The sequence below is a fragment of the Mus musculus genome, chromosome 13 (assembly GCF_000001635.26).
Source record: "Mus musculus strain C57BL/6J chromosome 13, GRCm38.p6 C57BL/6J".
NCBI classification, from domain to species: domain Eukaryota; kingdom Metazoa; phylum Chordata; class Mammalia; order Rodentia; family Muridae; genus Mus; species Mus musculus.
This window is the reverse complement of record NC_000079.6, coordinates 67829577-67845723: the sequence shown is the minus strand read 5'-3', so window position 1 is coordinate 67845723 and position 16147 is coordinate 67829577. Positions and strand designations below refer to the sequence as shown.

Below are 16147 nucleotides of genomic sequence, written 5' to 3'. Positions count from 1 at the left end.
CAGACACACCAGAAGAGGGCGCCAGATCTCATTACAGATGGTTGTGAGCCATCATGTGGTTGCTGGGAATTGAACTCAGGACCTTCGGAAGAGCAGACAATGCTCTTAACCACTGAGCCATCTCTTCAGCCCCCAGGGGACACAGTATTCTTATGGCCCTGGGAAAGAACTCAAAGCTGTAAAATGGCAGAGTGAAGATAAGGGAGCAACCAGGTAGAACTGAAGTTTCCAAGATAATCGAAATACATCTATCAGAATCTTCTGACTCTTCTGACAGGGATGCAAGTGTGGCCTAGTGGAAACGGGCTTGCCTAACATTCTTGAAGACTTGAGTTCATCCCCAATAAAGCAAAAGGACAAGCAGTAAAGCATCTTTAGAGTATCCTAGTACGACTGGTCACAGTAAGTGGGATGAGTCAAACTTCAAAAACCATGGCAAGGCACATAGCTGAATTAAAAAAATAAAATTAAGTTGAAAAAACAAAAGGAGATAATTATTTTTAGAAACAATGTTTCTTTAGCCATCGAATCATCCCCTTTAGGTTACCCGGAGGCATTGGGTGAAGAATTTGCCCTCTGGGGAGTGATGAGAGGCAATGCTCATTTCAAAGAAAACATGCATAATGTAAAAAGGTCACTTTCACTAAACCGTGGGGGCTAGGGGCCCACACCACCGTCTCTAGAAGTCTGGGGACCCCATGGTATCTTTCTGAGAGGGGCACCTCTGAGTTCCGAGTACTGTGCAACTCTAGCCGCCAGCGGCCACAGGTTACTAAGCTCCTGAAAGGAAAGCTGGATTGGATGGGAAAGGCGGCGAGAGAAATAACAGGTCAAGACAAAATTCTCTGATCAAGGCTCAACTTTAATTCTAGGGTCTGATTTTTAAAGGGGAGAGAACCCATCCCCCACTATGCCAGGATCTCGTTGAGTCGCTTTGTCAGGATCTGTCAGGAAAACAAGCTCAGCTGCTCAGCAGGTAGCTTCTTGCAGACAAAAGACTTGACAAAGGTCAGAAGACTCCACCCTAGGTGAACTAGGGAGTGAGGCAAACAAGGTCTAAGCCACCCTGCTCAAGGTGGCGGTGGTGGGGGGAGGGGGGCGGGCGGGCGGGGGGGGGGGGGCGGGTAGGGTAGAACGACAGCAACCTGGAGCTTCCCAGTCGCCCAGAGCAGACCCGCATAGTATTCGCTGAAGCAAAGTGTCGCATCTGTAGTGGGTCCCGCAGGGAAACTTGAATTCAACGCTACTTGACATTACTGAAGCTCTGACGCTTCTTAGAAAATATTACTGACTTAACAGGGTTTGGGGGGGGGGGGGGGGGAGTGTGGCTATGGTGTTGTAACCATCATTACCAGCAGGTGGAGACATTGTCACGTACTGACTCATTTTTAAAGCCAAGGAACTGAAAATGCAGAACTACTGGTAAAAGGACCAAGAGAATCTGAACAAGGGGGAAAATCGGTGGCAATTTACGGAAGTGATCTACCTCCCGAGGGAGCAAATTCAGTCCCACACTTGTGTACTGATTGCCACCACACTAGTAGGGAATCACTGCCCTCCTCCTAGGTGGGGCTCTGCTGGAGCCACTGCCTGCTCCTGTCAAACAGTCCCTGAGGGAGGAGTGAGGATGATTGCAGGAAAGACGGAAAGAAGAGACAAGAGACAGATAGGGAAGACTGTCCAGTGAGTACAGCAGCAGCGTGTTTAATGAGTTTAGCCTGTTTTATACCCCACAGTGCCGTGGGAAGCAAAACCACAAGCTCGCAGACACAATGGCTGACATATCCATAGGATATCTGTTCCCATCCAGATATCCTCTGGGAGCCTTCCTGCTCCTTCTACAAAGGTTAATCGGAAGTCCAGTCCCTCACCTTGAGCCTCAAGTGCATCTCCTCTTATCGTTCCATGCATCAGTAGGCCAGGAAATCTTCCACTCTGCAGAACATTCTGCCAGGCCACAAACTCTGTTCTGTTTTGACCCGGCCTAGCAGGCAAGGTTTTACTCTGCTAGAGAAGCAGGTAACTGGCTCCCGACAGGGCTCCTAGATCACAGGTGGTAAAGTCACAGCAAAAATTCTTCTCAAAACACCTCCATGAAATGCAAAGAAGCAGGTCCCTTTATTACCAAATCCCACAGTGATTCTCCCAGCTCAAAATGTAATCCTTTCTTGTGCCTGTGGTTAAAGGAAATAGAACAATACAAAAGGATGCAAACTTATTTTAGGCCAGCAGTGCAACACCTTCTCATTCCTAATGCCAGGTGTCACCTGAGGTCTTACCTTACTTTAATTTCCATAGACTGTAGTGCTCTGTACAGGCAGCAGATCCCAAAACAGGGAGAGAGAAGGTGACCTGGCACACATCAGAAAAGTTACCTCTGCTTTCTTGTGCAGAGGAATTTATGAAATGGTCAGAGACTGTGAGTCAGACTCCGAAGCAATACCACAGAGTTTAATGCTCACTCCTTCCTACTGGCAGCCCACTGTAATCTCACCTCTTGTTCACTCAGCTAGCTGGAGATAAAGCAAAGCCCACAGTTGGCAAGGTCTTTAGCACCTGGACTTCTTTCTTGGGCACAGTAGAGTTGATACAACAGCTCTAACCACACAGTTATGAGACTGTGTCCAGGCCAGTTTTGCTTCTCTGTATACCATCAGGCATTCCAGTTCTGGCTGTAGTGACACTGCGGATTCCTTCCCCACAATTCCCTGCAAGGAGTCTGAAGAACCTATTAGTTAAGATAATTTCAAGATTACTTTGCTCCAAGTCAGAAAAAAAAATACCTCTTATTCTATTACCTTTTCCACATCAAATTAGGGTGGTGGTGTGTCATCAGTGCTAAGGAAATCCAATCAAGATATTAAAAATTATACAAATAGTCAAAGACATTCCATCGATAAAATCTAAATTGGTGTGATTCATGGGCTAAATCCTCTTAAAGCTAACCTTTTGATGTCAAAAGCCTTGCTCCTGCAAGTTAAAAATCCAAGGACCGAAATTCATCCTCCCATCTGCTCTGTCTGTTCCAGGAGTTCTCTGCACCTGAGCAACTTCAGCAGCTCCCACATCTGCCCCTGAGCAACTTCAGCAGCTCCCACATCTGCCCCTGAGCAACTTCAGCAGCTCCCACATCTGCCCCTGAGCAACTTCAGCAGCTCCCACATCTGCCCCTGAGCAACTTCAGCAGCTCCCACATCTGCCCCTGAGCAACTTCAGCAGCTCCCACATCTGCCCCTGAGCAACTTCAGCAGCTCCCACATCTGCCCCTGAGCAACTTCAGCAGCTCCCACATCTGCCCCTGAGCAACTTCAGCAGCTCCCACATCTGCCCCTGAGCAACTTCAGCAGCTCCCACATCTGCCCCTGAGCAACTTCAGCAGCTCCCACATCTGCCCCTGAGCAACTTCAGCAGCTCCCACATCTGCCCCTGAGCAACTTCAGCAGCTCCCACATCTGCCCCTGAGCAACTTCAGCAGCTCCCACATCTGCCCCTGAGCAACTTCAGCAGCTCCCACATCTGCCCCTGAGCAACTTCAGCATGCTCCCACTACTGCCCCTGAGCAACTTCAGCATGCTCCCACATCTGCCCCTGAGCAACTTCAGCATGCTCCCACTACTGCCCCTGAGCAACTTCAGCATCCTCCCACATCTGCCCCTGAGCAACTTCAGCAGCTCCCACATCTGCCCCTGAGCAACTTCAGCAGCTCCCACATCTGCCCCTGAGCAACTTCAGCAGCTCCCACATCTGCCCCTGAGCAACTTCAGCAGCTCCCACATCTGCCCCTGAGCAACTTCAGCAGCTCCCACATCTGCCCCTGAGCAACTTCAGCAGCTCCCACATCTGCCCCTGAGCAACTTCAGCAGCTCCCACATCTGCCCCTGAGCAACTTCAGCAGCTCCCACATCTGCCCCTGAGCAACTTCAGCAGCTCCCACATCTGCCCCTGAGCAACTTCAGCAGCTCCCACATCTGCCCCTGAGCAACTTCAGCAGCTCCCACATCTGCCCCTGAGCAACTTCAGCAGCTCCCACATCTGCCCCTGAGCAACTTCAGCACCTCCCACATCTGCCCCTGAGCAACTTCAGCAGCTCCCACATCTGCCCCTGAGCAACTTCAGCAGCTCCCACATCTGCCCCTGAGCAACTTCAGCATGCTCCCACTACTGCCCCTGAGCAACTTCAGCATGCTCCCACTACTGCCCCTGAGCAACTTCAGCATGCTCCCACATCTGCCCCTGAGCAACTTCAGCATGCTCCCACATCTGCCCCTGAGCAACTTCAGCAGCTCCCACATCTGCCCCTGAGCAACTTCAGCATGCTCCCACATCTGCCCCTGAGCAACTTCAGCAGCTCCCACATCTGCCCCTGAGCAACTTCAGCATGCTCCCACATCTGCCCCTGAGCAACTTCAGCAGCTCCCACATCTGCCCCTGAGCAACTTCAGCAGCTCCCACATCTGCCCCTGAGCAACTTCAGCAGCTCCCACATCTGCCCCTGAGCAACTTCAGCAGCTCCCACATCTGCCCCTGAGCAACTTCAGCAGCTCCCACATCTGCCCCTGAGCAACTTCAGCATGCTCCCACATCTGCCCCTGAGCAACTTCAGCATGCTCCCACATCTGCCCCTGAGCAACTTCAGCAGCTCCCACATCTGCCCCTGAGCAACTTCAGCATGCTCCCACATCTGCCCCTGAGCAACTTCAGCAGCTCCCACATCTGCCCCTGAGCAACTTCAGCAGCTCCCACATCTGCCCCTGAGCAACTTCAGCAGCTCCCACATCTGCCCCTGAGCAACTTCAGCAGCTCCCACATCTGCCCCTGAGCAACTTCAGCAGCTCCCACATCTGCCCCTGAGCAACTTCAGCAGCTCCCACATCTGCCCCTGAGCAACTTCAGCATGCTCCCACATCTGCCCCTGAGCAACTTCAGCAGCTCCCACATCTGCCCCTGAGCAACTTCAGCAGCTCCCACATCTGCCCCTGAGCAACTTCAGCAGCTCCCACATCTGCCCCTGAGCAACTTCAGCAGCTCCCACATCTGCCCCTGAGCAACTTCAGCATGCTCCCACATCTGCCCCTGAGCAACTTCAGCAGCTCCCACATCTGCCCCTGAGCAACTTCAGCATGCTCCCACATCTGCCCCTGAGCAACTTCAGGATGCTCCCGCAGCAGAAGACTGGAGGGTAGCTGGGATGTGTGGTGGTCCTTTCCCATCACCTTTCAAGAAAGATGTAGGTAGGCAGAGACCTTCACTGACAAACTAGCCACCTGTTAAAACACGCCAGGAGCAACCCTCCTCAGTCTCCTTCAGAAAGGAGAGAAAATGGATGCCAGCATTATATAGTAGTAAAATTAGATAAGGGGCTTACAAAAAATGCCATCAGCCAATATTGTCCTGTATGCAAAACCCAAGAAAAGACAACCAGATTCAATAAGACTGTATGAACAAGGTTATACACTCCAGCCAGAGACCATTTTTCCTAAGACTGATTTGTGTTTAAAAAAAAAAAAATTAGCCAGGCACGGTGGCGCACGCCTTTAATCCCAGCACTTGGGAGGCAGAGGCAGGTGGATTTCTGAGTTCAAGGCCAGCCTACAGAGTGAGTTCCAGGACAGCCAGGGCTATACAGAGAAACCCTGTCTCAAAAAAAAAAAAATTACCAAGAGCCAGAGGTGGCCAGATTTCTGAGTTCAAGGAGTTCAAGGCCAGCTTGGTCTACAGAGCAAGATCCAGGACATAACTACACAGAGAAACCCTGTCTTGAAACACACACACACACACATAGAAATTAAAAAGTATCAATCTATGCAAAACTGTGGTTGACAAAATCCCACATCCATTCCAGAGCTGTGCTCCTGAAGGATGCCCTGTGTGTGCTGTGGTAGTTTCAGAAACATCACCTAACATCAGACTTAACGCCGAGAAACCTGAAACAAAACAAACAAACAAGAAACCCGAACATATCTAACGTCCCCGAGACTGGCAGCAAAGCAAAGGAACCTTTCATCCCGCAGCTGAACTCCTCAGCAGCACCTAAACCTACAGAAGAGCTTACAGTTCCAGAAAGTATACGACAACAATAACAAAACCACACTCAGAGGGCAATGATGGCACAGAATGGACAAAAAGAAAATAAACGATTGAAGAAAGCACCTCAAGCCAGTAGCTCATGAAGGCAAAATTAAGAGGGTACAGGATCAGCGCACAGTAGAGTTAAGTGGGTACAGGATCAGCACACAGTAGGCAGCGGCTTTCCTACACACCACCTGGGAGCAATCAGAATTTAAAAATGAAATAAAAAACAGCCAAACTTCAATAGAATCTAAATAACTAAAACTCATGGATACAAATCTAACAAAATAATGTGCAGCAACTATATGAAAAGATAATACAGATGCCAATGAAAGAAGTCAAAGATATAAACATATGGTCCCCAACGTGAATAGAAAAACTCGGTCTGCCGTGCTGCACTGTGTCCTGGATGGATATGCAGTTGCAATGCAGTTTCCATCACCATACAGCTGTTCCATAGACAGAGACAAGTATTTCCCAGTATTAGACAAATGGGAGCCAACACCACTCCAATCTTTACCTCCACGCTGTCAGTCTACTTGTGATCAACCTCTCTCTCCCTCTTTTATAAGGAAACTTACATTTAGAGCCTACTTGAATAATGAAGAATGATACCCCTGCCTTATGGCCTTAAATGACATCTGTGAATTGTAATTCTCCATAGAGGAGGGAATTCATAAGCTCAGGGGGTTTGGCACCTGTATGTGTTATAGAGCCATTACATAGCCTGTGGCTATTTTGATAATCACTCCAAACTTGAAGCAATTAAGTAGCCTTTCAAGAAACAAATAGATAGCCGGGCGTGGTGGCACACATGCCTTTAATCCCAGCACTCCGGAGGCAGAGGCAGGCGGATTTCTGAGTTCCAGGACAGCCTGGAACTACAAAGTGAGTTCCAGGACAGCCAAGGTTATACAGGGAAACCCTGTCTCGAAAAACCAAAAAATAAAAATAAAATAAAGAAACAAATGGATAGACAAACTGGTACCTTCATAACCTAGGATATTATTCAGAATGTAGTTGAATCACAAAGTGTTAAAAATTAGTCACACATTAATATTGTGACATGGGAGGAGCTAGTGTGAAAAACTGTGTACTATGATATTGTCTGTGTGATATTCTAAAGCAGACAGAACTACAGAGGTAGTAAGAGACTGATACCTGTCAGTAGTGGAGAATGTTAGAGGGTCTTAAGTTGGAAATATTTGGGGTAGCAACACTATTCTGTGTGATAGTGGAATTGCCAAGTTCATCACAAACAAGGGAATAGCCAGACAGGTCTAAGAAGACGGGATTGATTAGCCAGGGTAGGATTATGGGAACAGCAAAGGACAAGAGAGAAAAAACATCAGTGGTTCTTGATAAAATATACAATATGTGCATATAATGTATAATGTATAACTGTGTATGGCTTTGGTAAGACTATTAATTTTCTATTATAAAAATAGTATATCCTCTGATAAGATTCATTATTTAGGGGGTGCAATTTATAATACACAGGTCTTATTCAAGACATAATTAAATTACATATGAGCAGACGCATTAACCATACAAAGAAAAGCCTTGCAAACTTCAGAACTATCCATCTGCATATGAGGTCAACTCTTTTCTTTCACTTATTTTTCTAGGAAGACAGTAGAAACTGGAAGCAGATGGACCCTCCGCAAGAGCTGCATCGTTATAATGGAGTAGAGGGAGAGGAGAAAAGAAAAAAGGGGCAGGGGAGAGAAAAGACAGACACAAGGAGAGACAGAGATAGGAACAGCAGAAGTTGCTGTAGTAAAAGAATGGCTTTAGAAGATTGACAGGTCTTATATCCCTTTGACACTGTAGTTTTAGTTCCAAGAGAATTCTACAGATTCTTACATACACATCACTGTCTGTGCCTTGATAGTGTCCTTTACAGAAATTCAAATAAACAGCAGCAAAGGATCACTTGAGTAAACGAAACTATAATGGAAATCCAGACTAAAGAAAGGACTTGTTCACTCTGTATTATCCATGTCTCCTGTGTGTATGTGTGCATACCTATGCTGGCTGATTTTGTGTGAACTTGACACAAGCTAGCATCATCAGAGAGGAAGGAGTTTCAGCTGAGGAGATGCCTCCATGAGATCTAGCTGTCAGGCATTTTCTCAATTAGTGATCAATGGGGGAGGACCCAGCCCATTGTGAGTAGTACCATCCCTGAGCTGGTGGTCTTGGGTTCTATAAGAAGGCAGACTGACAAACCATGATGAGCAAGCCAGTCAGCAGCACCCCTCCATGGCCTCTGCATCTGTTCCTGCCTCCAGGATTCTGCCATGTTTGATTTCCTGTCCTGATTTCCTCAAATAATGAACAGCAATATGGAAGTGTAGACCTTTGATTTTGGTCATGGATTTTCATTGCAGCAATAGAAACTTTAACTTTAAGACAATACCCTACAGAGGTGTCAACCAAAATGGTTTCTGGATTTGCAAATGGTCTGGTACCATACAAGAGCAAAAGAGACAAATACAGGATTGTGCAAGTAAACTTTAAGTACATTTAAAGCAGTCAAATTTTAAAGGCAAAACGCATTAATTTCAAAGTAAATGAGGTTGGGTGGAAAAAATCTTATTTGAATAGTATTTCCAGTTGGATTACTGAGACTGGCAAATACATCAGATCTACTGTATTGCCATCACAAAGTGCCTATTCTGTGTATCCTATATAAAGTCAGTGAACACTGACTCTAGTCTTCTGTTCTCTGCCTGGATATCAACTTTAAAATGCAGTTGGACTGGTGTTTGTGTGGCCCAATCTTTGCCAACTCTGAGCAAAAAGTTAGCATATTTAGTCGGTAGCTTTAACTTCTTTATAGAGGTTTAAAAAGCATTCAGAAAGTGGTACAAGAACTCATTTCTGGGATGCCAATGTCCCTGGGATAAGTGATTGTGTAGAAAATAGGGGCTGAAATATACTTTAATGACACTGCAAGAGTTTGCAATAAGCACCGGATGAATATAAACATCTTTAACTCCTGAAGGTGCTCATAAAGTGGGAAAATACATAAACTGTTAAAATGTAAGCCCTCATGTCTCTTTAGGAAATAGCAACTATCAAGAAATATGATCTTGCCTTTAGCCAACTGCAGTGATGCACTGTCAGGGCATAACGGGTTATCTGGCCAACATCTCACGTCCCCCTTCCTGAATGTGCTCTTAACATTAGCTGTCCTAAGAAATAAATAGAAGTGTTTCAAAAATAACCTAAACTGATATTGGCTGCTAAATTATGCACTGAAAGGAAACTGTCCAGAAGTTAGATCCTGAAAAACAAACCCTAATAAAGGAAAGCGCAGGTGACTTGTCAACAGACCCTGACCTCCCTAAACTGCACACTCTACACCACACCCTAGAAGGTGCAGGCAGACCAAGTGACCTCCAACACTGTGTATCAAAACAGCAACAGTGCCAGAGTGGATGACTCGAATGCAGCTCAGTAAATAGAATTGTGATTAAGCTCATTTAGAACCATTATAATCTAAAACACATTATTGCTACATCCACTCCAGTAGTGACAATCACAACAGGCCCTGAAAACCTGGACGCTGCGCGGGGCGAAAATGTCACGGAAACAGTCTCCTGGAACCATGGCATCCTGTAAAAACGAATGCTCCAATATCCTTGCTTTAGTTGGTAAATGGATCTGTGTGCTTTTCCTTAATATTGTTTTATTATAAGAATTTCTAAAGATTGAACTTTTGACATATAGCTGTTAGATTCTAGGCAGTCCTTGAGCTGACCCTGGGCATGGATAGCTAAGTCACTGCCCTATACAGGAATTTACCATTATTTAGGAAGAAGGAAGTTTGTGATCTCAGGAGGAACCAGAGTAGATACTTAGAACTATAGATAGCTGAGTTACACCCCTAAGGGGAAGGTTGACTTTACAATAGACTAGAATAGGAACTATGGCAAGGGCACGAAGCCCTTGCCCCTGACTACTAAGACTAAGTGGTTTAGAGCACTTGCTCTCGTTGCAAAGGACCCGGGTTTAATTCTTAGCACCCACATAGAGGCTCAAGACCTCCTCAAGGACCAGCACATGTGATGGACAGATACCACGAAGGCAAAACTCTCATACACATAAAATCATAAAATCTAAAATATTAAAAAAATAAGCCACCACACCCATCTTCCCCCTGTTAGCCCAGGGATAAAGCTGACTATGGGATGGGAATATTTGATAATCATTGAAGGTGAGGCTGACTTAGATGACCCTTCTGGAGGAGGACAAAGATTGCTGTTATTTGTGTAGTTAGTACTTTTTATTCTTAGTGAAATAGCAAAAAGGTATCCAGTGTGATAATCCCTGATCGGAATAGAATGGCACTGTTGTTCTCCCAGAGTTGTAGAGACAACGGCAGTAAACTTTTCTGCCTTCACTGGGGTGAATATGGAATAACTTTCCAACATTACAGCATCATCACGAAATTGCTCCGGAGTATACCGAAATTGCAGACAAAAAAAAAAAAAGCTGTCATTGAAATATCATTTGTAAAAGGTTTTACAACCATATAATTGTGCAAATGTGTACCATTCTACCACCGGGTAGCTGTCCTGGAACTCAATTTGTAGACCAGGCTGGCCTCGAACTCAGAAATCTGCCTGTCTCTGCTTCCCAAGTGCTGGAATTAAAGGTGTGCGCCACCACCGCCCAGCCATGTATTTCAAGACTAGTCAAGAACAGCAATAAGCGGTTGATCCCTATGCCAAGAAATGAAATATAAAAAGGAAGACACTGGGAGCAAGTTTGTAAACCTGTTAATTCCCATTTGTAGTAATTAAAATGTGATTCATCATGAGAGATATTGATGGTTTTATTCCCTATCATAGGTACAGAATGATTGTCTAATAAAAAAATATAGGAGTGTCTATGAAAGCAGACTCTTCAAAAGAGTAAATGTTCTAGTTTCCTGTATATCAGGAATCAGAATTTTCAAGAACATGTGAGTAACTCCCACTGAAAGTTGTAAATCAGAGAATGAAATACTGTTCTCAAGCCATGGAAATAATGATCTCATTAAGATATGCTTCACTGGGACTGGAGAGATAACTCAGCATGTAAGAGCACTGACTGCTCTTCCAGAGGTCCTGAGTTCAATTCCCAGCAACCACATGGTGTCTCACAATCATCTGTAATGGGGATCTGATACCCTCTTCTGGTCTGTCTGAAAACAGCTACAGTGTACTTGTATAAATAAAAAAAATCTTAAAAAAGAAAAGAAAAGAAAAGAAAGAAAAGAAAAGAAAAGAAATTGATATACTTCAAGTTCCAAATCCACACTGCTAGGCGTCTCAGCTAAATAGATATGGATAATGGAACCTGATGTGGCCACCTCCTGTAGCCAGGCAGGATCCTCCAGTGGAGTGATAAGAACACTAACCCAACCACAAAAGTTTTGATCCAAAATTTGTTCTGTCTACAAAAAATGTAGGATCAGAGACTGAGGGAATGGTCAACCAATGACTGGCACAACTTGAGACACAACCCACGGGCAAGAACCAATCCCTGACACTATTAGTGATATTCTGGTTATGTTTGAAGACAGGAGCCTTGCATAACTATCCTGTTAGAGGCTCCAGCCACCAACTGACTCAAACAGATGCAAAGACCCAAGTAAAACATTGGATGGAGAGATCTAAGATTATCTTGACAACTACATCATGTTTCAAAGTATATGGGGAAGCCGACCATTGCACCTCCACGTTGTTCCGACCTCCTCTTTCCTACCAACCTGGGAACACTGTTTTTACCTCTTGTCTCTTCACACCAGTAGACTGTTGTCTTTGCTCCAGAAATGTCACCAGCTGTGGCTTAGAGTCAGCAAGCTCTGTTCGTAGGAAAAGGAAATGAGATTGTATAAGAGTTGGTCTACAGGGAATTGATATGACCCTTAAAGTAGTGTTTACAAGTAAAGAAAATTATTTCCTTAAAATGATTTCTGACAAGAGTACCAGAATACATATAGGGACATACAATATCCAGATTCTAAGTTTTATTTAAAGGGAGAAATATTAAAACTGAATTGTTAAGCATTTTAATTAATAAGTGTACTCCAAGCCTCATGCCCTTGAATTTCTAATAGGAGAAGATACTTCTAACACAGAAAGGTTAAACATACAAAGAGAAAAACAGTGAAGTGGTTCTTAGCTGTACAACAACCTAATTTTTTTAAGGATATGAAATGCTCCTATAAGACATTTTACAAGGTGAGGAAGCTGCATGTTGATGGTGAGATACAAATGCTCTACAGATGCAGTGCTCACCCAGGAACACAAGGTGGCTGTAATTCTCCAGCATCACATCCCTGTACAGATGCCACTGAGCAGGCTCCAGGCATTCCCACTCCTCTGCAGAGAAATCAATGGCCACATCCCTAAATGATAGCATTTCCTGAAATGAAGACCAATGAATGATATCACAGTTTAAATTAATTAAAACCACTAAAATCATTTAAATACCATGATGAACTCTGCTGGATAGTTCTCCCGTCAAGTTGACACTATTATTTGAGAAGAGAAGAATATTTGAAAAAAATGTCTCCAGGAGATTGTCCTGTAGCCAAGCCTATGGCATTTTCCTAATTAGTATTGATAACAAGATATCTACAATATGGGTGGGATCCCACCGGGGAGGTGTTTCTGTATGGTATAGGAAAGCAGGCTGAGCAAGCCATGGAATACCAGCCAATAAGCAGCGTTCCTGTGTGGTTCCTGCGCTGGTTCCTGACTTGAATTCCCTCAGTGATGATCTGTTACCTGAAGATGTCAGCTGAAATGAACCCTTTCTTCTCCAAATTGCCTTTCCTCATGATCTTTATCACAGTGGTAGAAACCTTTACACGGGCATCATGTGCCTGTGGACACAAATCTAGATTCTGTAAGGATGAAAGAGAGCTAGACCTGTTTCTCACATCACTGAGTAATATTCTTCAGACACATCAAAGGTACTCATATGACCTCACAATGGACCCATCTTCAAAGGAAAACAAGGTAAAAGATGCTATAAAACCATGTGGGCTCTATACATTGAAGACAGGTGAAATGTAAAATAAATACATCCACAGAAGCATCCATTTAATGCCATATGCTTATTATAAACCACACAAATAAACAGTTCTCACAACAGAAAGTCCTGGTGAGGGAGAAGGTTCTTGTCAACACTAAATATACACAGCCATGAATGTGAAATTATATGAAAATACAGACTTTAATGAGGTGGCTCTGGCTGTCATCTGGGTTTCTGCATTTGTCCAGAATTCAGCAGCGACACAAAGCACAGTGACAAGGGACAGGAGATGGAGGAGGCAAGGGGTAGAACATTAAAGGAAGAACTCACAGACTAATATCATTCAAGGTTCTGAACATACGGGGAAACCAGCATGCAAAGGACTAATCATACTGAGAATTTAACATAGAACAGAATTCACTGTTCCTTGTCATGTTCCATTTCTGTGTTTTCTCTAATGGGTACTGGTTGATGTTTGTGACATTTCTGAAGTGTGTTTTACACATTTGACAGCATGTATCAGTGTGCTGTAGTTGAGCAGCATGTTTGCTATGCTGTCTAATTATTTCAAAATTTTTTAATTTCTATATTCATGTCTTATTGAATAATGCCCCAGATTGGCCAACGAGAATAGTCATATTATTTTTTTATTTATACATGAAAATATCAGCAGTTTATGTATTAGTGGGGTCCTTTAAAATAATTGTATAGATAAGCTTTGATCATTTTTCTAAGTATTGTTGTGCTCAACTCAAACAGTATGTTATCGGATTCTAAGATGTAGCCCACATGATCCTTATACACATCCAGCATTCAGGGCAACAAGACTGCAAGCTTCTCTCTCTCCCACTGTTCCAGAGCGTCCATTACTCAGGAAGGCCCAGAACCTTGGCTTCCTGACATCAGTAGTCCATGGTAAAAAATATTTGGCCTCCTTCTTCTATAAGTTACAACTCTGTATTTTTAGTTTAAAAATAGCTCAACAATTTCAGTGTGAGATGAGAACATGCTGACACTCTGAGTGTCATGGTGAATAGCTTCAATCCCAAGATGAGGGAGGCAGAGGCAGGAAGATCCCTGTGAGTTCTAGTTCAGCCTGGTCTACAAAGTAAGTTCCATGAGAACCAAGAGAAATTCTGTCTAAAACACAAACACAAAAACAAAAAACAAAAACAAAAAGCAAAACAAAACAACAGGCTGAAATAACCATTGTGGGCCAAGGACACATCCTGTGTTTGGGGATCACTAACATCTCTAGGGCACGAGAGCAGCACGCAGTGTCCAAAGGAAACCATCACCTAGGGCACAATCCTCATCGTCCCGACATGCAACGTCACCTGTCCCAGCCGGTACAGCAAGGCAGGTCCAAGCAGCAGCTTCTGCCCTCCCACCCAGTTCAGTTTCGCTCCCTCTGAGACAGAACCGGGAACAGAGACCCAGGCTATGTTGTTTTCTGAACCAACCTCCACATCACAGACGACAGGAATGTAACGGCCACACAGGACTCTCGCAAAACTTTGGGGAAGACCCCTCTGTTAAGCAAAAACCTAGTGGGGGGTTTACCGGTTAGCTCCCTGTGACGTCACAGTATCCAGACTACATTTCCCAGAAGTCCGTGCGAAGGGATTTCTGTAACCCACCGAAGGTGATTTCTCTGGTTCCAGAATTTGTCCCTGGCAACCCAAGAGAGAGAATAGAAGGAAAGAAGCAGTCTGCAGCACATTCTTGGGGAGTCGGGCTGGTTTTCCCCCCTCCGGATCCACAACAGGAGATAACGTGAATGTGAGTCGAGTCTGTGACAGAAATCTTAGGAGTACAAGTCATTTCTGGGCCATATGTTGTAATTTTAATCTTACTTTAAAAAAGAATCACGCTGACCCTGTTGTGTTTTTAAATAAGGAAGCAATACACTAATGTGGGAAAGAAAATCATCTTAAGATTCATTAATATTTTTTAACTCCCAGCGGCTCTTGATGCCTCTTTGGTTCTCACGCTCACTGAGAATGTCTTGTTGGAGATGGCAGCAAAATTCTCATAAACTTACAAAATATTTGTCCACTCCCATTCCTAGTAGGCTTTCAACTCTGGCACATTTGACATTGTTTTGAATCTCATTATTCATCACGGTCATATCCCATGGTTGAAAATATTGCCAGTATTTTTTCTTTTGGTTTTTCGAGACAGGGTTTCTCTGTATAGCCCTGGCTGTCCTGGAACTCACTTTGTAGACCAGGCTGGCCTCGAACTCAGAAATCCGCCTGCCTCTACCACCCCCACCCCCACCCTCACCCCCCACCCCCCAGTGCTGGGATTAAAGACATGCGCCACCACACATTTTCTCTCCTCACTCACTCATGAGATCCTTGGGTGTTTGCTAAGTGTGCTGTTACCTTAAAGGAACCCCATGCAAGGTGAGTAGATTGGACTTAGTGCTGCTTTTTAGTGCTCACATCCTGAGGTAAGGGAGGCAGGACTTGTCCACCTGTGGTGACTGCAGGAGCCTCCTGAGCAATAGCTGCAGCCTTGGCAGGAGTGGGGCTTCTGGTCTGCACTTCTTTATCTTTCTGAGACCTCAGCCATCAGGAAAGCTAACCAGCCATGGAGGCCAGGAACCAACCTCACTAGGTCCAGGGGTTTGGAGCCATGATTTCTGTGCCAGAGGGTGCCTTACCTGTTTGTTTCTCAAGTTAAGAGAAGCTTTACTGGTTCCTAATGCCTGTTGTCTCTGCTAGAACTCAAAGCCTGCTTCCTCTGAGATAGCACTCCCTCTGTCTCTGAGATTCCTTTGCCTTATGCCTGTGGTCTGCTTTTGTTTCTGCCCCAACGTGCCTAGATTTGGGAGGTGACCTATCCCCCACAGATATCGTAACTACTGGCTATGAATGAAACTATACCCCTGCATTCTCAATTGTTAAGCTCTGCTGGCAGCATCTAGCATTGGCTGGATATAAGGTACTGTCCTTACTATCACCCACAAAACCTGCCTTGTACATGTAAATATTTGTCACTTCCTGCGCAAAAGGAGTATTCTCTGAGATTG

The 16147-nt window shown here is 44.7% G+C and overlaps 1 protein-coding gene and 1 long non-coding RNA gene across 6 annotated transcripts in view; one reads left to right on the top strand and one right to left on the bottom strand.

The window, feature by feature from the left end:
• Positions 1-844: 844 nt before the first annotated feature.
• On the bottom strand, positions 845-14786 carry Gm10037 (predicted gene 10037). Of its 5 annotated transcripts, XM_017315333.2 has the most exons (6): positions 14571-14786; positions 12366-12492; positions 11853-11929; positions 2280-2728; positions 1146-2174; positions 845-1033 (listed from the first exon to the last, which is right to left on the bottom strand). In XM_017315333.2, the coding sequence occupies exons 2-4, from the start codon at positions 12487-12489 to the stop codon at positions 2654-2656; spliced, it is 276 nt and encodes a 91-aa protein (XP_017170822.1). In that variant the 5' UTR covers positions 12490-12492; positions 14571-14786; the 3' UTR covers positions 845-1033; positions 1146-2174; positions 2280-2653. The 5 variants fall into 5 exon arrangements, with proteins under 5 accessions (XP_017170822.1, XP_017170821.1, XP_017170823.1 ...); XM_017315332.2 differs by having other exon boundaries at positions 1146-2728; XM_017315334.1 differs by lacking the exon at positions 14571-14786 and adding an exon at positions 12858-14438 and having other exon boundaries at positions 1146-2728.
• The window catches only part of 4930525G20Rik (RIKEN cDNA 4930525G20 gene), a 34392-nt gene continuing 32983 nt past the window's right edge, over positions 14739-16147 (top strand). The window contains exon 1 of the long non-coding RNA NR_045194.1: positions 14739-14889. This is a non-coding gene — a long non-coding RNA (RIKEN cDNA 4930525G20 gene). The remainder of the gene's footprint in view (positions 14890-16147) is intronic.

What these genes read in the sequence shown, in the direction of transcription:
- Gm10037 (XM_017315332.2), bottom strand. Translation starts at nt 12,489, where the DNA reads ATGCTATCATTTAGGGATGTGGCCATTGATTTCTCTGCAGAGGAGTGG. An exon ending in CAGCCACCTTGTGTTCCTGG is followed by an intron (nt 11,930 to 12,365) that starts GTGAGCACTGCA and finishes TCCTACGAACAG; the next exon opens with AGCTTGCTGACTCTAAGCCA. An exon ending in CTGGTGTGAAGAGACAAGAG is followed by an intron (nt 2,729 to 11,852) that starts GTAAAAACAGTG and finishes CTTAACTAATAG; the next exon opens with GTTCTTCAGACTCCTTGCAG.